This window comes from Microcebus murinus, chromosome 26, assembly GCF_040939455.1.
Source record: "Microcebus murinus isolate Inina chromosome 26, M.murinus_Inina_mat1.0, whole genome shotgun sequence".
Classification (NCBI taxonomy): domain Eukaryota; kingdom Metazoa; phylum Chordata; class Mammalia; order Primates; family Cheirogaleidae; genus Microcebus; species Microcebus murinus.
In genome coordinates this window covers 4,022,923-4,046,320 of record NC_134129.1, presented here as the reverse complement: position 1 = coordinate 4,046,320, position 23,398 = coordinate 4,022,923, and the positions used below count along the sequence as shown (strand labels likewise).

At 37.1% G+C, this 23,398-nt stretch overlaps 1 protein-coding gene across 13 annotated transcripts in view; it reads left to right on the top strand.

The window, feature by feature from the left end:
* The window catches only part of SLC4A4 (solute carrier family 4 member 4), a 427,648-nt gene that overhangs the window by 350,759 nt on the left and 53,491 nt on the right, over window positions 1-23,398 (top strand). For all 13 annotated transcript variants that reach the window (XM_012785922.3, XM_012785920.2, XM_012785923.2 and 10 more), the window contains 3 exons: window positions 1,289-1,560; window positions 12,317-12,387; window positions 23,100-23,291. In XM_012785922.3, the coding sequence (XP_012641376.1) occupies window positions 1,289-1,560; window positions 12,317-12,387; window positions 23,100-23,291 (535 nt within the window). The remainder of the gene's footprint in view (window positions 1-1,288; window positions 1,561-12,316; window positions 12,388-23,099; window positions 23,292-23,398) is intronic.

Below are 23,398 nucleotides of genomic sequence, written 5' to 3'. Positions count from 1 at the left end.
TTGGTGTGGAAAATGGCTTTAAGCAGGGCAGGCATAGATACCAGTGAGGAGGTTCTCACCAGGCAGAGACTTAACTGGTGGCCTGGATGGGGTTGGTGATGTACAGTGGGGAGATGACGCCTTTGGAACATTATAAAATATATCACTAGCAGCTATCAGAAACGCACTGTCTAAAAGCAAGGCCGTAGAGCTTGAAGCATGCATGATCCTTGATTTATTTCTTTTTCTCATGCAAGAAATGCTATTTGCCTTTTCATTACAAATAAATTATGAGTTAAAAATCACTTTAAAGCACCCTTCACCTATTTTTGAAAAAATCATAGAATGGTAAAATGTTGACACTTAGCCTATTTTTTCATAGTTGTGAATCTTGAATTAATTCAGTTGCAAGAAATGAGAAGGTGTGTCTAAAGGCGATGGCCTTCTCGGATGGAGGTGGCCTGTTCTAAGTCTGATGTGGGACAGACGCAGGCAGGAAAAGGTGGTCACAAGATGCTTCACACGCAACTTCAGCATCAGGATATAAGATCTGTGGGCAGACTTCATGAGAGGCGGTAAAGTCTGGTGTGGTGAGGCAGCCATTCTTGAGCTGATAACAGCCTACATTTTTAACGTCATCTTTTCACGTTGGTGGCACTCTGTCCACAGTGAGCCTAAATGCACCATCTCATGCCACATGCCTTTTTAGCTACTCTTGCCTCTTCCTGGCCTGACTGTCCCTGATCTGTCTGGAAGGTTCCTACTTATCCTTAAATACCTTGAGTATTTTCTGCAACTCTGTCTCCCCAGCCAAAATTAGTAACTCCTTCTTTGATAACACTATCACTTAGTATTTTATAGTGCCTGATTATGTTTATCAATTTGTTTCCCTCAGTAGACTACAATGGCTTGGGGATAGAGAACATATTGATTGCAGTGTCTTCATTAACCAGTAAAATTCATATTTATCAAATACACACTTAGTACCAGTGTTAGGCTTTCCAATTATTTACTCTGTAAACTCCATGAAGGCAGAGACCATATTTTTTGAATGAGAAAAATAATGAGTTATTCACATGTAAATGGTATGACTACTTCCGATGGTCTTCTCTTAAACTTCTATTTTTACTTTATTTATGCCACTAGACCAAATCTCTTAAAGTTAGTACTTTCTAGATAGAATCGAGTTTTGTATCTAGTGGCTAAAAGTGATCGTGTATTTTTAGCAATCATTCTGTAGACATTAGTTTTATATTATTCTTTATGTTTCACAGAGGAGGAGTCTAAACACCATTCTTTCTTCTTTCAGAGACAATAATTTTGACTATTTGGAGTTTCGCCTTTGGATTGGCCTGTGGTCAGCCTTCCTGTGTCTCATTTTAGTAGCCACTGATGCCAGCTTCTTGGTTCAGTACTTCACTCGTTTCACGGAAGAGGGCTTCTCTTCCTTGATTAGCTTCATCTTTATCTACGATGCTTTCAAGAAGATGATCAAGCTAGCAGATTACTACCCCATCAACTCCAACTTCAAAGTGGGCTACAATACTCACTTTTCCTGTGCCTGTGTGCCGCCTGACCCAGGTGAGGCCACCGTGCTTACTGTCTGCGCTGGCCCCGTCTTTGGAGGAGGGCGTAGGCCCCGTGCTCACAGATTTCCAAATTGCTGTCGTGATCCTCAGGAGTGGGTCTTCTTTTATGTTCTCTGAGAAGCTATGCTACTGAATTGGAAGTCTCACTTGAAGTCGGAGGTATCTTAGCTGTGTGATTCAATAAGGAAGTGAACCCAAGAGCTCTGGAATGTGAACATAACCAGCTCAATATTGTGAAATTAACTCAAACTGCATTATTTGCAAGTAATTGATGTGCACATTTTTTGTGATCTTACAAGTGAGGAAACCCAGATACATATATTAACAGATACAAAGACGGAACAGACCTAGTCTGCTGCCACTTCCTAATTGCTATAGGAATCTCTTTCTTCAAGTAAACTCTTAATAGATATTTTAAGCTTATAAAAGAAACAAAGTTCCCCATTTACTTCATATAAGTAATGAAGGATGAAAAAAAGAAATTGAGATTAGAATTGCCTAGTGATAAAGTAGAGCTTTATAGTTTATCTCTACTAGACAATGTAAATAAGAAAAGAAAGGAAAGGAAAAGAAGAAACAAAAGAAGGAATGTTATGTTCTAGGAGTAGATTTATATTCTAGAGTCAGGCAAAACATAAAAGTAAAAATAACTTCTGAGTAAGCAATTTGATTCTATATATCTCAGTACTTTAACATCTATCTTGCCAAACATGAGTTGACATCAGAAATTTTTCACAAATACAATGTTCAATTTGGTCTTTGGAATGTTTCTTGGAGTAATTCATCACCAGTGTACAATACGGAAGGCGTTTGAAAAAAGGATTTACTTTGACAAAAGTTATTTTAGATCTTCTCTAGTAGGAAAACGGACAGTTGTGTCAGACAAATGTTGGTAGTACTAGAAATCAGAGTTATGCAATTAGCTATAGGTCGATGTTCCTTAACACATTGACTGCCACATTAGAAAAAAAAAATGTTTTCCTTGGGGCCATGGCATTTTATTAGGAAAATAGAATAAGAACTTCGAAAACAAAATGATCCTTTCTAATTTAATGAAAATTTGTTATTTTTTATTGTTTTCTGTGCATGAGTTAAATATGCAACTTGAAAAATAGTTCACGTGGTTCCCAAGGTAGAGACATGTGAGTTACATATGCTTCATGAGGCCTCTGGCTCAAAACTATGAGTTAAATACAACTCACATGACAGTTAATATGTTAAAATAAAACTTGCTACACCATCCATGCTTTTTAACCAAGGCCTTTTTAGCACCAGAAATATACCAGTATCCTGAGGCTGGGGCATACTTGTGAGGAACATTCATGCAGTGTCTACTTTTACTTATAGAGACTGTGGGAAAAACCTCTTGATGTTTATAGTAAAGCACACATTGTTATATTATAGGCTAGAATGTAAAATGCTATGAATTTTTTAAAGCAGTAAGATACAATGAAGAACTTTAATGCTTGTGGCAGGCTGTGTCAGATTACTCCCAGATATTTTGGTGGTGCTACTTGTTCCTCTCTGACACTTTGGGAGAAGCCTTAGAAGACTGACATACATGCATCTTGAGTGCTGGGAGAACAGAGAACTCTACCTCCCCCCAGATGAATGGCTCAGTAGCGCTGATTAAAAGATAGGGCATTGTTGGGCTTTGCATGCATTGATTCTTTTTTTCTTGTTTAAGGTAAATCAAAACATGTTAAAATGAAGCCCACACTTAAAATCAATGCAGAAATGGATACAAAATAGAAATTTTAAAGATTCAGAAGAACACGAATAATATATAGTTATAAAAGCCTAGTATTGTTCAGATGTATACTGATTTAAAATATTTCATAGTGTTTTAAAAGTGCTTTGAAAAACATAGGCACTCAATACATGGTATTATTACTAGAATCAGTTAAACATGCTCCCCAAAGGAACACAGATGTTACCATTACACAACTATGTGACTCTTCTTAGGCGAGAAGAGAGGCAAAACCCCCTTTAAGTGTGAGTGATAGTGTGAAATATCTGGACTTGCAGGAAAGTCCAGATATTCAAAATATTGGCGTCACGGGCATATTTAATTATGGGATTTTGAATTTTCATTTTCATTTATTTACATCTGTGTACAAGTATATGAAAAAATCTGTAAGCTGACTTACTAGGCAAGTTTGGGTCATCATACACTAAGATTTTCTCAAGGAATAAAAACTACCACTCGGCTCTTCTGAGGTTTGAGGCATGCATAAAGCAGATAAGGGCTTTGTCACCACATCTGTCACACCGTCACATGGAGAAGAGACATACCCTGTGTCAGCCCCAGACCCACCTGAGGCTAATAAAACTTGCCTTCACTGTTTTAGTAGTTGGAGGCTGGCAGAGATAGTAATACGAAATCCAGGAAGGCACATCTGAATGTGTTCAAGCTGTGAAAAAATGCATCGAAGATTTTACGTGTAGTTTTCCTTCCAAAAAGGATCTTTGTTTTGTCGAAAAAGTGATATTGAGGATTGAACCAATTTTACCCTGACGTGGCTAGTGTAGGCTCAAGTGGTGCTAGCTTTTCCTTTGTCCTTTTCCCCCCAGGTTTGGTAAAAAGTCAGTCCTGAATGAGTAAGGAGCTGTTTTAGAAGGACTCGGACAGTTCCTGCCACCTCTAGTGACATTAGTAAGCAGTGTAGCAGGGCTTCGATGTCGGAAAATCTTGTATTCCAGCTCAGGCTGGCTCATGCCAAATGTGTGACTTTTGGCAAGTTCCTTTTCCAAGGTAGCTTAGCTTCACCTTCCTCACCTGTAAAGTAAGGTTAATAATAGTACCTACCTTTATAGAATTGTTTTGAAGGGAAAAGAAAACTATTACAAGTAAAATACTCAGGAGAGTTTCTAATAGTAAGTAATCGACTCTTAGCTGCCATTATTATTGCTGTTATTATCCATTAAAATTTAGGATTAGTACGTAGCCTTTAAGTGTGAGTGATAGTGCGAACAAACCTGTCTATCTTCATCATCCTTCCTTCTAAGCATATGTCATTGGGCCCATTCAACAATAAGACTGTTGGCTATACCGCTTATTTCTGGTTGTCCAGATGATTGTCACTCATGAAAGATGTGTGGACATGGACGTAAAGAATTATTTAAATTTATGGCAATGAAATCTATTTGTGGTTTGGAGAAAAGGCAAATGGATATTTGCATTTTCATGGCAATATCATGTTTAACAAAACCCCATAAGATTAATGATTGTGTATTTCTCCCTAACCTTAAAACTTTTTTATAGCAAACTACGTAGATCCATCATAAATTTAGTACTTCTTGACAGCAAACTGAAAATTGATAGTGAAAGAATAATATAGTTGCATGTACAGCTCGAATAAGTATTCTAAAAACAACAAAAGACTGGCCTTTCATCCCAACATGCACTCTTTGTAAAAGAATTCAATCAATGAGTCAATAATATTTAAACTGGCTGATGACTTGTTTTTCAACACTGGGACAATATGTAACAATGAACCAGCAACTGTGCAGATGGAGTCATGACCCTACAAACTGAGAAATGATTTTATGGAATGGAAATAGAGGTCACTAATCACTAAGAAAACCTCTCTTCATGGCCACAATATATTTTGGCTGCTTGTGTGTGTGTGTGCTTTGTGAAGCAACTCTGCCTCCTCTTCTCCTTCTGCTCTTTCTTGTTCTCACTTGCTTCTAGGAACCTCACCAGTTTCTGAATTTTCTTTTTTAAATGTACCTTTTTCTCCCTTAACGCCCAACTATTGCTGGGTAACCCAAGTCATATACGGAAGTTTACTGAAGAAATAAGGAAGCTCACTTGCAAGTGCTAGTATGAAAATTAGCCGGAAAGTTTGACATATATATACAAGTGGGTACATGGCATACATGAATGCTATTGAGTTAACATTGCCTTTTATTAGAAATGGGACAGCTGTTAATGTAGAGGAAAGAGGTGTTCTATTTACCACTGTACCATCATAATTACATAGCATAGGCATGAAGAAAGAAGATCATTTTAGTTCAAAAGCCAAAACCAAAAACTGAAAAGTATCCAATTGAATGACAATACACAGTATCTCATTTTATCACCATCATCCCAATTTAGAAACTGTTAATGTGGTGTAGGGTATAAGCAATATGTGCTTTGGAATGAAGGAAACTGCTTTTGAATTTCAGCTCTGCTACTAACTAGCAGTGTGACTCTGAATTAGGCTAATTACTTAATCTCTTTGTTTCATAATCTATCTGATTAGGTTAGAGGTTACTATAAAGATTAAATGAGATAGTATGTATGAAATTGACACCTAATGGACACTAAGTAAAACTTTGTTCTTTTTCACATTTCTCAGTGTCATACAAGAGATGCCCCAGTCTGTTTAATCTTTTAGTTGTATTCTTTAAAGGGGTTCAAACATTTAATTATCCCAGAACTTTTCCTAAGGGAAGATACTATCTAGTTTTCTACTGTAAGCCTCCCTCCTCCCTCAAAATTAACAACCAGTATGCTGCTATAGATAAGTATGAAACACTGAAACTATATTTAAAGAAAAAAAAGTTAGAGTCAGTGCATGTTAGTTAACATATTTAATACTCTTCCAGTGAATCTTAAGACTAAAAAGGTGTTGCATGATATACAAGGTCATGCAGAAAGGCTTTAAAGTCCTAGAGGTAAGATGCTCAGTTCTTATATGAGGAATGTATTTAATTCAGTCAGAAGCATAAATGCTAGAGTTTTGTACATAGGGAACATGACATGGACATCCTACCTTCCTCTTGCCTTCTCTTTTCTCCCCTGCCTTTTTTTCCTTCTTGCTTGTTCACCAAAATTTTACTAAGGGTCTATTTTATCACTTTTCAAGAATTGTGCTACTTGCAATGAAATAGAATACACACGCACACACAAATTTACACATATTGCTTTTTATACGATGTATTGTTTTTAAAATTGTGTTATTTTTTGAAGCCAGATTTTCATTAGACTTTAAAAATAATTTTCTACTGTGGTACTGCTGCTCATTTGTCTATGTGTAAGAGTTGCAGTGACTGTACACTCAAGGACACACTGCTATTTTGGAAAGAGTCAAAGTAAATTTTCTAACCAGGTGTTGGTTTTATATCTGGTAGAGAAAGAAGCCTTGATAAACATGATAAATTATTCAAGTCAGAAAAGTAGCCTCTAGGGTATAGATACCATATTCTTAACAGAGGGATATATTTTATTGATTCATCATTGACTGTTTCATGCTTAATGATGGATGCATGAGTAAGATGAGTACAGCCTTTCTCAGGCACCAGGTGTGCCCTGTCTATAGTTCGTCTAAGTAAAAGATGGTCTTTTCCCTGCAATCCAAGTGGTTGGGAGCAGCCATAGCTTCCATTTCCATACGTTTATTTCATTGGTGGCATATGGAGGCTTCTAAATGCTCTAAAATAGTTGTTACTAGAGTGAAATTTCAATATAATTTCTTTCTATATAATTTTTGTATTAATAAATACTATGCATCGATATGTTAGAACCATTAAAAAGATGCGGGTTATGTCTCCCATGGTCCCATATTATATGGGACCTATATATGGGTCTATATATGTTTCATAATTAGAAGGCCAATTAAAAGAAAAATTAGGAAATAAAAGATCATCCTAACTTATCTTCCACAAACTATGTCATATTATATGTAATTTTGTTTTTATTGTGTGGCTTTCCTTCTTTATGGAGTAGATTTAAATCATAGACTAATTGGCCGGGCGCGGTGGCTCATGCCTGTAATCCTAGCACTTTGGGAGGCCGAGATGGGCGGATTGCTCAAGGTCAGGAGTTTGAAACCAGCCTGAGCGAGAGCCTGTCTCTACTAAAAATAGAAAGAAATTAATTGGCCAACTAAAAATATATAGAAAAAATTAGCCGGGCATGGTGGCACATGCCTGTAGTCCCAGCTATTCGAGAGGCTGAGGCAGCAGGATGGCTTGAGCCTGGAGTTTGAGGTTGCTGTGAGCAAGGCTGATGCCACAGCACTCTAGCCCAGGCAACAGAGTGAGACTCTGTCTCAAAAATAAAAAAATTATAGACTAATCATACAACAAGGAGGTGCTGTTTCTTCTGGTGTAGCGTTACTCAGCCTTGCATTTGTGAGGATCCTTTACCCACACGGTCGACCCATCATTTTAGTTTCCTTTTACCATTCTAACCTATATTTTAGCAGTTTCTGCATAATGCTTGCAGGAATCAGAAAAGGGGAAGCAATGAATTTAGATTATTACCAGACCTGGAAAATTCTCTAGGTTTAGGTTTGCATAAAACACAGATTTGGAAAAATTTCCCCAGAATGATGTCTGTAGCACATCCAAAATGTAATGATGGGTGTGTATGGAAGAGAGGTTTTTGTGAAAAATAGTGGCTAACAAACATATCCATCTTAATATCGCTCCAGTAGCTCAGCCCTTGAAAAGTATATAATCTGAACTTGCCTAGTCACAGTGAAAATCTCAAGCAATAGGCTTGCTGAACATACTTGGGAAAACTAACAGGATAATCAGAAAAAGCAAAGAACAACTTACTATAAATTTTGTTTGTTTTAAGACTTAAGGCTGAGATAGTGACAGGTAATTCTGGGAATCTTCTCCCACAGTTTTCCTAAGTCACTATGTCATCCCTGCAAAAAGCCATTTTTTGCCCTTCTATTGACCTGGAAATTAAAAGAATAAATATTTGACTTTATCAAGAGACACTAGTGTGCTCAAGTTCTCCAGTACCTTTAAATAAATCTCTTGTGACTGTGTAGTAAGAAGCTTATTCAATTTTATCCTGTATCTGTTTTCTAGTGACTCAATTTCCTCAAGATGGTGCTTAAATAGAATGGAATAAAACAAAGTTTCATTATCATGGAGCAAAGTCTTAAAGTTTCTATTGTTCACATCAGGTTAATCAATTCCACATTATTGTAACCCTAAGAAGCTATATTGAGAATGCAGGTTCAGATTAGGCTAATATTTATTAAGCACCATCCCAAGACAAACCATTTTACTAGGAGATTTTAATAAGTTATATTTTAATAGCACAATATATGTGTGTTTAATCATCACAAAAACTTTTGAGGGGCAGCCAGCGTTCACCCGAGGGGCAAGTTCTGCTTTCTCGGGGTCATAGAGCCAGCAGGAATGTTAGCTACCGTTTATTTAGCTCTTTCCCGGTCCTGGCCACTGTGCCAACAATTTTGCCTGGATTGTTGTGTAATTTACACGGTAACATTGTGAGGCAAGTGGTTTCAAATCCAGTTTCACAAATGGGGTACCTGTGGTCGAGAGGAGTAATTTCCTCAAGATGATGTGGTGCAGGAGTGTAGTGTGTTTTGGCTTTTCTGGTAGACCTTTCCAGAACCCTAATTAAGCTTATTGCAGATTCCATAGAAATGGATCATTTTGCAGTTTGTGGCCAAAATATTTGCACCTGGATCCAAGTGGTGACCAGTGGCTCTTGTAGACCAAGCTCCCAAATTGGAATTGATCATTTTCTCTTCTGCGAGCCTAAAGAAACTTCGCTCAGAAGCTGCTGGAGGCAGAATTCAAGCGCAGTTCTCCTAGCAGTCCCTTCTCTACGTTGGACGTGGTGACACATCAGAGCAGGCACATCTCCCTCAGTGACCACGTGTTGCTCGTGCTTGACCTCATGGCCTTAAGTGAGCTTACATGTATATTCGTGGTAAGTTCTGGCTACCACGAGGAGCCGTAGGGTGCTTCCTGGTGCCAGGTCACTTGAAGGTAAAGAGGGACAACCTTTAATGGTGCAACTGACACTCCCTACGGGAGAGGCGTTCCGACACTGACATGTGGATGTCACCTCCCTTTTCCGCTCGTAGCTGCCGTGGCTGTAGCCATATTTGATCCTTTTGTTCTTTCTCTAGAACTCTCATTAACCATAAAGAAGGAAACTCCAGTGTAAGATGGCAAAGTCACAGGCACATTTTAAAATGCTTTTTACTGACAATATTCATTCCCCTATCCCAGAGGATTAGCTAAAATTTGATACATAGGAAAGAGAGACATAAACCGTCAACCTGTGGAAACTCCTTGAAAATCAGGATGGGACAGAGATTATCCCGGTGATAATTGGCTCAATCTAAATTAGCAGTTTCCTGGGGCGAACAATTTCTTTGCTTCATGAGCCATGACACTAAGTAAATGGTGAAGACAGAGTGTAGTGTGTTTTGGCTTTTCTGTTTGACCTTTCCAGAATGCTAATTAAGCTTATTGCAGATTCCGTAGAAATGGATCATTTTGCAGTTTGTTGCCAAAATAATTGCACTTGGATCCAAGTGGTGACCAGTGTCTTGCAGACCAAGCTCCCAAATTGGAATTGATCATTTTCTCTTCTGTGAGCCTAAAGAAATTTACTTTTAATCTCATTTATGGCTTCTATCATACCTTGCCAATATGGATTTATGAAAGTGCTTTTTTTAATACATTTATTTTGAAGTCTTTCATCTGAAGCAGCTGCTTATTAAAATAAGTAGAGAATGTATTATATACTTTTTACTGTCCTTTTGGTAATGATCTTTTGGGATTTTGAGAGCCAATGTGCTTTAATAGCTTGTCTCTGGAAAAAAGAAACAACTGAAAAGCTGAAAGGAATTTAAATGGGCAGAATTGATGTGAATCCAAAATTTGAGAGCAGTTACTAAAAGTTCAACTTGCAATCCGATTTTAGGCCTTTATTATCCATCATTCCTTTCAAAAGGAAGAGCCTTGAATATCTGTCCCCCTCACTCCTTACCCGTTGTTTTTATGCAGAGCAGTGTGTTCCTAAAGGACCTTCCATCTCTTGTAATAGAAAACTCAAAAAATTGCATTAAGGAATCTAGCTCAGGAAGAGTAGCTTCCCAGACTCCATTTAGGTAGTACTTAGGATTTCACACATGCGGTGTTTCTTCAAAAGCTCAGACAGACCAGATGTTTCAGATCACAGTTGAGAGTCACATCATCTAACGTTGGGGAACGATACCCCACCTTGAATTCTGCAGCCACACAAATCATCCTGATCTTGATTAGCAGTGCTGGGCAGGAGAAGGAGGAATGCTAAACGAGGTCTTGGTGCCAGTTCTGCTGCTGGCTGATTATGATCCTGGGCGAGTAACCAGGCATACCTTGCTTCAAAGCCCCACCCAATATAAAATGGGTATAAACGTGTGCCTACCACGTGTTCTAGGATGTTTTTAAATGAACAAGTATAATAATATAAGAAAACGTACTTTAAGTTTTTTTCAAACAAAATAGAAATATAAACTTAGGTTTTGTTAATAATAATTCACTAACACCTTCTTACTATGGAGAATGGGTTCTTATTTGGTTTTATTGTTTGGGCCAAGCATCCTTTAGCCTATTTTGATTCTCTCTGTGATCTATAATGAAACAGAAAATTAAAAAAAAAAATACAATGAGCATGTGTGCTTGTTTTACTGTTGAAATGGGAAAGCCTTAGCAGCAGCATTAGGTAAATGGTTTTACAATCCAGAGCCTTCAAAGATCCTAGGATTTCAAAATTGAGCAAAAAAACTAAGACTCAAGCTAAATATTCTCTCTTTTAGTTTGTTTTTTTTCTTTATCTGCTCTCATTCATTTTTAATGATGAAAAATACCGTCTTTCTTAACATCTTTTATTGACAGTAAACAAATATCTTTGAGTTCCTGTTAGTTAAGGGCCAGACTAATAGCAGTTGGCCCGTATGGCCATGGAAAAGCAGGAAACAAGACATGCTACTTCTGTTCTTCCCTCATGGGGCTCACATTCTAAATTTCAGCCAACAGATAAATTTGTATGTTTTGTTTTAAAGGTTTAGACAGGACCTGAAACATGACAAACTAAAAAGACAGGCTAGGGTCTTTGAGGGAAGGGAATGGGGGCCAAACAGTAGTTAGCAATTCAGATCTTAAGTCAATTATATGATCTAAAGTCAAAAACCTGATAAGTATTATTATATAATATTTCTATAGGGACATTCTCTGAGTAACTATCTTCTAATACATAAAGCTTTGCAAAATACATAAAGGGCTTATCTATGTTTTAATTATAGAATATTTTTTAAATACTATGTTTTGATTTTCAGACCCTTAAATAAACTAATGAAACATTTTTAAGAGGAGGGTTGCTTTAACAAATAAATTAGGTTCTTCTGCAGCTGACATCTTTAATCTATAAATGATACCAAATTATATGAAAATAATTTTTGAAATTAGATTAAATATTCACGACTTTTATGCTTATTTAGTAATTTTTTTGTTTTCACATATTTTACAAAGATATACTTCCTCATATATAGTCCAAATTTCCAAAAGTTACAAATTAGTTAATATAGGAAAGCTCCAATTTGTGAGGTTTTACATGAAGCCAGTGATCAACGTACTCAATTGTTAGCAGTCATTTCTTCCACTAGACAGAATATATTGAGTGTATTTTAGAAACAGGGAAATTTTATTTTGTTTGGGTTTTTTGAAACCTGAAACAAATTTTAATACCATCTCCTTAAATACTTTCCATTGTTTCTTATCAGATTAGAGCACAACAGATATGTCCAAATCTATGATTATTTTATCTAGGTGAAAAGTAAACACAATTATAATAATTAAAATTTCATTATGCCCTTATGCTATTATTTAAGACATTTTTAATGCCTAGACTTGCATTTTTAAATACCTGATTATGCATTTAGGTTGTTTCTATTTTATTTTTATAGTCAAAAATTATTTTTTGCTTGCAGTTAATATCTCAATGTCTAATGAAACCACGATGGCCCCAGAAGATTTGCCAACTATTTCTTCTACTGACATGGTAAGTGACTTAAATTTCAGACCACCTGCATACTGACTGTATATTGCATACTCTGTCTGTGATATGCACAATATGACGTTTCCTACCATTTAGCAATCCTGGTGTGAACATGTATTTAATAATCATTGATAGGGAAGGATGGAAAAAAATACTTTCCTTTGCCCTAGACAGCTTTTTTTTTCCCCCCTTTTCAAAACAACTGAAGCCAATATTTGCTTCTATAACATGCTTTTTTAAAACCTTCTTAGGAATTTAACTGCTATGTCCCATTAATTGTAACCTTGAAATATTTTCACAAGGGAAAAATGTGACAAGTTGAAAAATGAGAGCATGGTATCCTCTCTCTGTTTCTAGTGCAGTTAAGAATTCTGACTCACCCAATGGTGCTGTGTTCTCTTCACTAAGGGTAATTGTAGCAGAACGTTTCCCCTGCTGCTTAGAAAGGACTGTGCCTCTGTCACATGATGTCCTTTCCCATGGCTTGTGACCAAGGATCTTTAAGGGACTGGAACTAAGCTTTAAAAATGAGCTGTTTTGCATGGAAGGTCACACACTGGAAGGAGACTTTTTTGTTGGATAAAAATGGGGAAAAGTGCTGTTTCAGACTTCCAATTGTGTTCCTTCTTTGCTGGATGTGGATTCTTACCAAAGAATATCAATCTTTCCATTATAACGACAGAAACCATTATACTTTGTGCTGATAGAATGCCCATCTCTCAGGAGACCAGAACATTTCTGCAGATATTATTTAGCGAGTGCCCACACATCCCTTTCAAAGATGATGTTTTGTATCTTTCCTGGGCAACTCTTGCAGAACCCTGCTTCTCTTGTTTTCTTCTTCTGTGGCTCTCTTGACTTCTTTCCTTACTGTTAAAGTTTTCTCTGACTTTTCTCAAACCTCACCACTCTATTTCTTTTGTGTTTGATACTGAGTGTCTGTATGTAAAAATAGGTATATATGTTTTACCACATACATACAGAAAAGGTTCAATTTTCAGTCTTTTAAAAAAGTGAGCCAGCCTGTTACTTAAAAGAACTTGCCTAAAATACAGGAAAACATATTTCCTTCTAGATGTTAAAGAATTTTAATTAAAATTCTTATTAAGGTAAAAAATCTAATTAATATAAAATATAAGTTAATTTGCAATAAAAATTAATGAAACACTTACTTCCACCACTTAAAAAGAGATTGTTTCCTAACTTAATTATTTTTGTAACTAATTAAGGAAGAAGACTTTAAAACTAATGAATTTTTAAGCCCTATCTTTGGGCAAGTCCTGGAAGAGACTCCAATAACTGACATGTAATTACAAAAAGATGTCACAGTAAGATTCATGGAAAACAAGTGGAAGTTCTGGTTGACTTCCGGTATGACTATGAAAAAGGACACAGACGCATAATAATGATCACAACTTAGCTACCATGTCTACCAGAGACCAGTGCTTTACACACATTGTCATCCTTATAAAGTTTAATATGTATTTTAAATATAATCATCAACACAAACTATCAGGCCTAAATATCTCTATTTTGTAGATGAGAGAAACTGGAACTTCAGAGGTAAATAATTCTTTTTTGCCCTTGGCCACGTAGCTATTAATTAGTCAAATAAAGATTTGAACTGAAGTCTAGGTGGTTCCAAGACCTGTGCTATTTCTAGTACATGATGCTCCGGTGTTTGCAAATGGAAGGGTTGACCCTTTTAGTTCCTACGGGTGCTCTGCACTCCAGGACAATGGTCCCCTCCTGTGTGTATCCATCGCATGCCTTAATTGAAATGGTAAGTGCTGTGTTCAGCACATCTAGGGAAAGAAGTTAGGAAAAAAACGTGTGTGTGTGTGTGTGTGTGTGTGTGTGTGTGTGTGTGTGTAATCGTGAAGGACAACTTTCATTCTATCCTTCATTTCTCCTCTTCCATCCATATCAATACCTTTACGTATGCTTTGTGTGTTCACATACCATATATGTAAATGCTTTAGCAGTGAGGATTAAAGAAGTAATATGATTTATCATCAATAATAACTATCGTTTATTGAGTACCTACCAGGTTCTTTACATTAATTGTTTTTAATTCTCATAATAACTTTATGGGTAACATGTTACCTCTTTTATAGCTAAAACACAGGCTTAGAAAGGTTAACTAACCTCCCCAAAGACATATCACCAGTATATGGTAAAAACAGGCTTTGAACTCAGGGCTTTCTAGCTCTAGAATCTGCCTTATTCCCATTCTTTAGGGAAGCAACCTAGTGAACCACATAGAGGGACTTACAGATATTGAGTTCTTGTGTCAGACTTCCTGGTTTCAAACGCAAAGCTCCAGTCCTCAGCAGGCTCTGGAACCTTCTCAGTTTCCCATCTATACGTTGGTGGTGATAATAGTACTTGCCTCAAAGGTACTGTAAGTGTCAAATTAATAGATAGGCAGAACTTAGCTTGGTGGCTAATGGCACATAGCCATCTCTCAGCCAATGTTAGTCACCATTATTATTCTATTTGGGCATTATTATCATTTCATTAGGCCTTGCTGTCCCTGTAACTCAGATGGTTGGTGGAGGAAAGAAATTGGAAGTCCCTATTTCTGAGAGGCGACTGAGTCCTCTGCTTGGCCATGCTCTGCTACCCAGGGCCTTTCTTAGGACATACAGTTATCAGGACTTAATTTTTTTCCTTTCACTTTAGCCTTAATTAGATGAGGAGAGAAAGTACAGGAAAAGTGACACGCAGCCCCCAGGCCAGCGCGGCTCCCTGGCACAGCCCCTGAGAACATCCCGTGGGAGGCAGGAAGGCCTTTCCCCTTCAGCTTCATTAGTGTGGTGACAAGCTTGCTTCTTCCTGGTGCTCGGGGTGTGTCTCAGCGGAAAAGGCAAGAAAAAGAATTATAGCAGTATTTAAACAGAGATTAGAAGTCTAGAATAACTATACCTCAAGTAAAAAGGCAGGTTTTTAATTTTTTTTCCATGTATTGTTGGAATCATCTTTATTTCTCTCACTTTTGCCAATTTTTCTATACATTTCCCACTGGGCATATCTCTTCAACCTGCAAACAAAATTCTCGAGAAGGGGCCTGTCGACCTTTGAGACCAGCCACAGTTTATTCTCATTGAATGACTATCTAAAGAATGAGCATTACGATCTGTTGGCTTCCAGTTCCCAGCTTCTCAAAGGGACGGACCCGATTTCAGAATCTAATGTCAGTCTCTTCTGAGGAGCTGATTGAAAGGATCAGTATTTGTTTTTCATGTTAGAATCCTTTTTGTTCTTGTTTTTTTTTTTTTTTTAATTGAGACATACCTTAAAATACATGGTTCTGAAGTGTTCACTGAAATAAGTTTTGATGGTTGAATACCCCATGGAACCACCATCCAAACAAGATAGAACATTCCCATCATCCCAGAAGTCCCATGGAATACTCTGTATCTTGTTTGATACACCAGCTTTCTGAGCCTTGGGAAGTCTTTGTTTGCCCAACTACCCTGCCCCCCAGCCTGCGGAGGGCAGATACCTGAGCCTTTCAAGAAGTGACTTGAGTGTCTCAACAGGGCTTTCTCTTAGCTGTGCTTCCTTGCTGCCAGTCTTAAGAAAGTGGCTTTCTTGCGCTCAGGGGCAGCTCCATGTCTGTAAGGGGGATTTCTCTCAGTTCTCCTGTCCAACCTCCTACCTATCATGTATCACCTGTGCACTGGCCCAAAGATCGTGAGAGTTTGGTGAGTCTATGCCTAGGATTGTTCTGAATTCTAATCTGTCACCCAAGTTTGCATGCAGCCATTAAAAATTCATTGAAGATTTGACTTCTGTCTCCCTACCTCCATCTGCAGTGGATTTATCTTCCACCCGCTGTTCTTCCAGGAATGGAACAGCCACGGGTCTCTTTTCTTCCATGAAAGGCTGCTAACATTTTGGCATTTAATTCATTTAAGCTTCTTTGCATCCTTATCTCTCTGGTGGGTTTTTAAAAACTACGATTTTATGGCTTATCTAGCTTGGTTTGGTTGTTAGGATGGGAGTGATGATCTCTTACAGCTTTCTAGAATCTTAATCACAAGAGGAACAACCAATTCATTTTGATATTTTACAACAGTGCAGACAACTGCAGCTCAAGTGTCTGTTATATATGATAAGATTTCAAATTACTGCAAATCTGGCTTTCCCTACTATGGAGGGGGGGAGACCTAAGTGAGGACAGCAGCTGCTTAGCATTGAGGCTTTTCTTTGTAGTAGCATCCTCATTTATATTAAAAAAAAAAAGGCATATATTTTACCAGTCAAAACTCAAGTAGAGCATGTCTTTAAATAATGTTTTATTATATATAACATTGATGAGATTTGATTTCTGGTCAGGGCTACTGTCTGTGTGGCGTGTGTGTGTTCTTGTCACATGTGCTTGGGTTTTCTCTGCTACTCCAGTTTCCTCCCACATCCCCAGGGACCAGCATGTTAGGGTCACTGGTGTGTCTAAATTGTCCAGCCAGAGTGAGTGTGGGGGTGTGTGAGTTCACCCTATGATGGAATGGTGTCTTGTCCAACCTTGTACCCTGAGCTACTGGGTTAGGCTTTGGCCACCCATGACCCTAAACTGAAATAAGTGGGCAAATAATTATCTTACTTGTCTTTTATTAATCTTTCTTAAATGTATGTAGAGCTCACATTTATTTCAATATTTAATATTAGAAATGTGTTGCTCTTTATTTAGAAGTTTGTTGATTTTTTTTTTTTTTTACCAGAAACGTGCTTTAGGAACTTAACTCTTGTTTATATCAATTAGCCTATGGTGAAATTGGTTTCTTTATGTCATTTCACTTAAAATCACAGTTTCCAAGAACCTATTGATGATGATAAGTGAGGACTTACTGTAGTATAGAACCTTTCATTATTTTTTTATATTATGTTACCCAGAAATGCTATTAATCATGGGACTAAGAGCTATTATAGTTACATAAATTCTGCTTGACACTCAGACATGGAAGCAAAAGTGGTTTGATATGATGTACCTTCAGGGTGATTCTAGGAGTTGACATTCATTTTCATGGGAAATGGAATGTCATGTTAATCTTCTTGTGTGTAGCATCCTTGTGATTTCTCTCCCATTGAGAAAGTCAAGTGCAGAAATCATTTTATCTTTAAATCTCCTTGAAGATCACATGTTCCTACTTTTACAAATATTATGGAAAATTTCAAATATGCACTAAAATAGAATAATAGTATGATGAAGTTCTATGTAACATCATCCAGCCTCAAGGACTGTCAACACTTTGCTCATCCTGTCTCATATATACCCCATTTTTTTCTTTGGGGAGGATGCCATGGTATTTTCAATTTTAAAATAAATCTTTCAGTATACACTCTAATTTCAAGAATTGCAAGCAAATTCATGCAGTCTAAGCACGGTCATTCTCTTGAATACAAGATTAAAAAAATAGATTGAAATTCCTTTTCATGAGATTTATTTCACTTAAAATCTTCAGGAACTTGGTCCCATTTCCTTTAAATCATTTTTCTCACTATCCCTTTACTCAAATAATCTGCTTCAGCCCATCTGGTGTACTCACTGTTGGATCATGCATGTGGTAGGCATTCAGTAAGTTTTTATAATAGCGAAGGACTTGCTGGGTAAGTGAATGAAGACTTGCATGTCCCATATTAGCATCTTTGCTCATGGTGTCTTTCTGTCTATTTCTCTACCCCTTTCTTTCTGCCAATACAAAAAAAAAAAAAAATACATATCCAAAGTTTGTCACTTGTATTCCCTTATCCATTGGCCTTTGTTACTCTTGCTGTCATTTCTTTTTAGTTTTGCTGTCTTGTTCGTCGTCTTTTTGCTGCCTTTTCAATATGACTTCTACAAGGACCTCATAGGTCTCCTTCAGGGCTTAGTTTAAGTTTTGTGTTCTCTGTACTCAATGAAGTTGACTGCTCCCTCTTCTGAACTTCTAATCTCTGTACCACTCCGTTAGATACTTTCTTTTACTACCTTATATTATGAGTTAATATTTAAGTGAACGTATTTTATTTCTCTAAGGAAACTTTAAAACAATTTTTGATATTTGATTCATCTTTATTGTCCCTCTAAAGGTTATATGAGTTCATCCACTCAGTGAGGTCCCAGTGCATTTTCTGTTTTCTTTTAGCCATATTTTTCTGTTTTCCAGATGCTACTGTTACTCAAAATATCCTATATCCAATTGAAATAACATCGCCAGATTTAGCAAATGAAAATAAAGAGTGCATGTTACATCTGAATTTTAGATAAATATTAAATAATCTTTTAGTAGTAAGTATATCCTAAATATTACATATGACATACTTATACTAAAAGTATCATTCATTGCTTAGCTGAAATTCACGTGTAACTGGGCATCCTATATTTTACCTGGAACCCTAAATTGAAAGTTTATTTTACTTTAGTTTTTCCTCCAGACAAAAAAGGTGATAAATTGGTACATATCTTCTTTGAATATGCTATATATTCGAAACCTGATGAGAGACTTGATTCAGCCAGCCAATTAAGATTTCTTTGGTGTCTAATGTGTCCTAAATTGGACTCTGCTACTGTCTTATTTTATTCTTTTTCCTTTTTCTTATTTTTAGTGATACACAGTCCCTTTGGTTCTCAGGCACTATACTCATATCATCTTTTGCTTTTACCCATTCTTAGTCCAAGCAGTTCCTAAGTCCTAGTCAGTCTCTCTCTCTCTCCCCACCTCCATCTCCCCCGTTCTCTCCTTCTCTCTCTCTCACTTTCCTTTCTCTATTCTTGTTTTTTCTATCACTCTCTTTTCCTTTTCATCCTTGTAACTGGCTTCTTTCTCATCCACTGCAGTCACCTCAAAAATCTTCACCAACCCTGATGAACTAGCCTTGACCTTGCAGTGTACTCATGTTCTAGTCTATTCTTTTGCTACTTTATTTCTTGAAAAAATAGCCTGTAATTGCTGTTGCAATTTATTCACTCCCACTCATTTCTCAGCTCATTGTATTTCTTTTACCCATCACTCTGATGACTTTTTCACAGTCTTTTGTGGCATCGTCACTTCCATTGTGCATACCCTAGACATTTAACACCCTTTTTCTTTCTTTTTACATCACATTTTTTCTTTGTAATTTTATTAAGTCTTATTACTCCAATGGTCAGATCTTTGCAGGAGACTCCTAATTAGATGCCTCTAAACTTGACATTTTCTCTAGATCCAGGTCTCCAGACCCATGACGCATCTCTCTGTTTCCAAACTCACAACACTGAACATTGAGGGGAGCTACAACATAATTGTAATGAAAAATTACAAGCATCATAAGGAAAAGAGATAATGTGCTATGAGAATTCTAACAGGCGGAGGAGACCTCTGAGATTATGTTTCCATTTGTCTTGTTCTTAAAGTTCAGTCCAACATTTAAACACCATGTATAGAATTTTGGATAGGAAATAAAGATCAAAAGGATAGAGAAGTGAGAATCACTTGTAAGGGGTAAAGGACAGTAGCAGTAAAATGAGTTAAGAGTCCCTTGTTTTAAGCCCAGAGGAGACAATGGTGACTTGAACAATGGCAGTAGCAGTGGTTGTGGGTTGGTTTATCATATGGGATGCTGCTGGAAATTTTATGGAGTTGACCTTCATTGGCATCAGCTTATATGGAATAATAATGTCGAAATAATCCAAATAATATAGATAGCTCAATAACATAGATGTCTTTTCAGTAATATTTAAATAGAATTGTTTATTAGACTTTAAGTTTTATGGGAGTGTTTTGAAACTTGGTTTTGAAATATATGCTGAGATATATACATGCCACCTAAAGTTTTTAGATTTAAGTCCTTAGTGTTAGATGGCATTTGGAGGCTAAATTTTATGTATAATGATACAAAGAATCATGTGAGTCTTACAAAATACTAATATTGGCATTTTAAGTTGATGTAAGCAAGAAAATAAGTCTGTTGTTTCATATACATCTGTATAGTTCTCACCTCAACTTGAATCTCTGTAAGAAAATCAATAAAACTGCCTGCTGAGATTGTTTTAATGCATCCTGCCTTTTTGGAGAAGTTTAGTTATAAAAAAGAAATTATGTTGATATTAAAGTGAAGTGAAATCATGGTACATTTTTGCTGATTTGAAAACAAAGAAATCTGTTACCTATTATAACCTCTAAACTTTAAATGTATTTTGCTAAAAACATCTATATAACAAAATGAGATGTGATTTTTTTTTTCAATGTGAGAATTAGTTTATTAAAAAAAATATCTGTGGCAAGCAAGAGAAAAGGTTGCATGCCCTTGCTTCGAGTTTTTAAAATTATGGAAAGAGATTACAGTGGACTCCCTGTATCCATGGCTTCCATAACTATGGAGTCAGCCAACTACAGATCAGAAATATTTGGAAAAAAAAAGAATGGTTTTGTCTGTACTCAATATGTACAGACTTTTGTTTCTTGTCATTCCCTAAACAATACAGTATAACAGCTGTTTACATAGCATTTATATTAGGCATTATAAGTAATCTAGAGATGATTTAAAGTATATGGAAGGACATGGGTAGGTTGCATGCAAATACTGTGCCATTTTATATCAGAAAGTTTGAGCAGCCACAGATTTTGGTACCTGTGGGGGAGTCCTGTAAGCAATCCCCTGTGGACACTGCAGGACGACTGTCATTCCTGTTACAGCACAGGTCTTTGCCTTGGAAATATAACCACACTCAGCTGTAGGGGGGCTGCAAAGTGAAAACAAAGAGATTAATCACTTTTCAGAAGCAGAGTCTGATAAAAGAACAATTATGCAATTCCGCTATTTAGAAGCTGACACTACTATAGAAAAAATATTTCAGGAAAAGATCTAGAGCTTTTTTTATCGACTTATGTAAGCACTTTACCTTTTAGCTCTATAAAAATATGAACTCTTTATGGCCAAAGATTCTTCTTTTATGACTAGGTTACTCACATCAGGAGAATTCATTGAATAGTAAAAGATGATGATGATGTGTTTGGTGGGAGGTAGAACTCTTGCCTGCAAAGGATGGGAGAAATTTATATTTCCACATTTATTTGCAAGCTGTTTTCAAATATATCTCCTGTTAGCATGTGACATCACCATTAACCTTGGACCCCAGAGGAATGAAATTATGGGTATTTAGAATGTTTCTAAGCTGAGACAGTCAGTCCCTTCCACATAGACACACTGGCGTTTATTTAGACTTTGAACATCTTTCTCCATAAAAGAGCCATAATTGTCACAATATGCAAGAAAGAGCTCTGTATATATAGCAAAAGAAATTCAGTTAAAGGATAAGTATTTAAGAATGCTTAAATATTAGTATGAGAAAGATCTGTGCAGAAATTTTGTTAAGCAAGGGAATGAGTGATTAGGAAACTGCTCATCACACAAAATGTTCAAGCAGAGAATGAATGTCTTGTCTTTTAGGACTGTTGAATACGAGGGATGAGAAATCTGATAAAATTATCCTGAGCTTCCCCAAAACTCTTAATATCTTATACAAAGTTCCTTAGGCTTAGAGGCCATGAACTTTTGGTTGACCAGTAATTCAAGTAAGTTGGCTGTTTTAGAAGCAGATTCTGATGCAGGAATTTGGGGTACATGCTACATGAAGAGAATGGTCTCGATAAAAAGGGAGTGAGAGAAGCAGGTAGGAGAGGGAAGGAGTAAAGCCAAGGGTGTGGTCTTAGGGGAGTTCAGCTTCAGTCTGATCCCATGAGGGGCCTTGGGGCATGAAGTGTGCCATCGTGGTGTTCCCACCTTGGGACAAGGGGGCTAGTTTTATACCCCCGGTTAGTGTTGGTCAGTAAGTGGCTATGAGGAGGCATGTCACTCCAGGCGAGGTAGCTCTTGTGTGGCCAATGGCAGTTCCCCAGAGAAGAAGCCAGCTGTGAACTGAGAGCAGCTAGTATTAATACTCAGGAGTGCTGGGGGTATGGTGCTCTGGATCCACTGTGCTAGCAAAAGATGCTCCTGCGTATGAAAAATGGAAGATCAGAACAGAGTGAGCTGCTGGAGAGAAGCACAGCACTTCACTGTGATAGCAATACACGAAAACCAGCCTGTGTGCTCGAGGCCATAGTGTGTGTGTATGTCCCATCACAGTAGCCTTAAAGGCATCACAGCACATACCAACGATGGATGCTCATCACGCTGACCTGCAGTCAGCAAGAAAAAAGCCATACTTTATTAGAAAATGCAGTTGAAAAAGCAGGGACAGTCCACTGTTTTATAGTTTAATTCCTGAAATCACCAGTTTCTAGTTCTTTATTAAAGAAATAGTATATTTAAGAAAGTGCATGGTAAGTGAGTAGTTAACCTGCTCTAAATGTTAGAGCATTAGCCATAGAGCCATCAGGTGGAAGCATAAGAAGCCGTGCACTCCCAAATTAAGTACTTTCTGAACAACAAAGGTGTTTTAGAGAGTCTCACGTTTAATGCCCTATTAATGTGTCTCGGTTTACTTTCAGAAAGGCAGACAGGAAAGAAGGACTTTGTGGTTTGTTCCATGGAACAAATGGGTTATTGTACGGCTGTAGCCCAAACTAGTTAACAAATTGCATTGTACTCATTGAATTTTCAATAACTTCTGTCCTCCTGGCCCCCCTCACCTGTTGTTCCATCAACATCTCATCATAGTATAATCTCTGTGTAGCCATCAAGTTTCAAAAGCTGCTTTGGATATGTCAGTGTTGTCTAGAAAAATTTTAATGTTTTTTCTTCTGCAGTACCATAATGATACCTTGGACTGGGCCTTTTTGTCGAAGAAGGAGTGTTTGAAATACGGAGGAAAGCTCGTGGGGAACAACTGTTATTTTGTTCCTGATATCACACTCATGTCTTTCATCCTCTTCTTGGGAACCTACACCTCTTCTATGGCTCTGAAAAAATTCAAAACTAGTCGTTATTTTCCAACCACAGTAAGTATCTGAGCTTTAAACCATTTTCGTTGGATTTACACTGCATCCAACATAATACAATTTTACAAAATGAAAAAAAGCACCTGTAATACAAGCTGTCCAATATA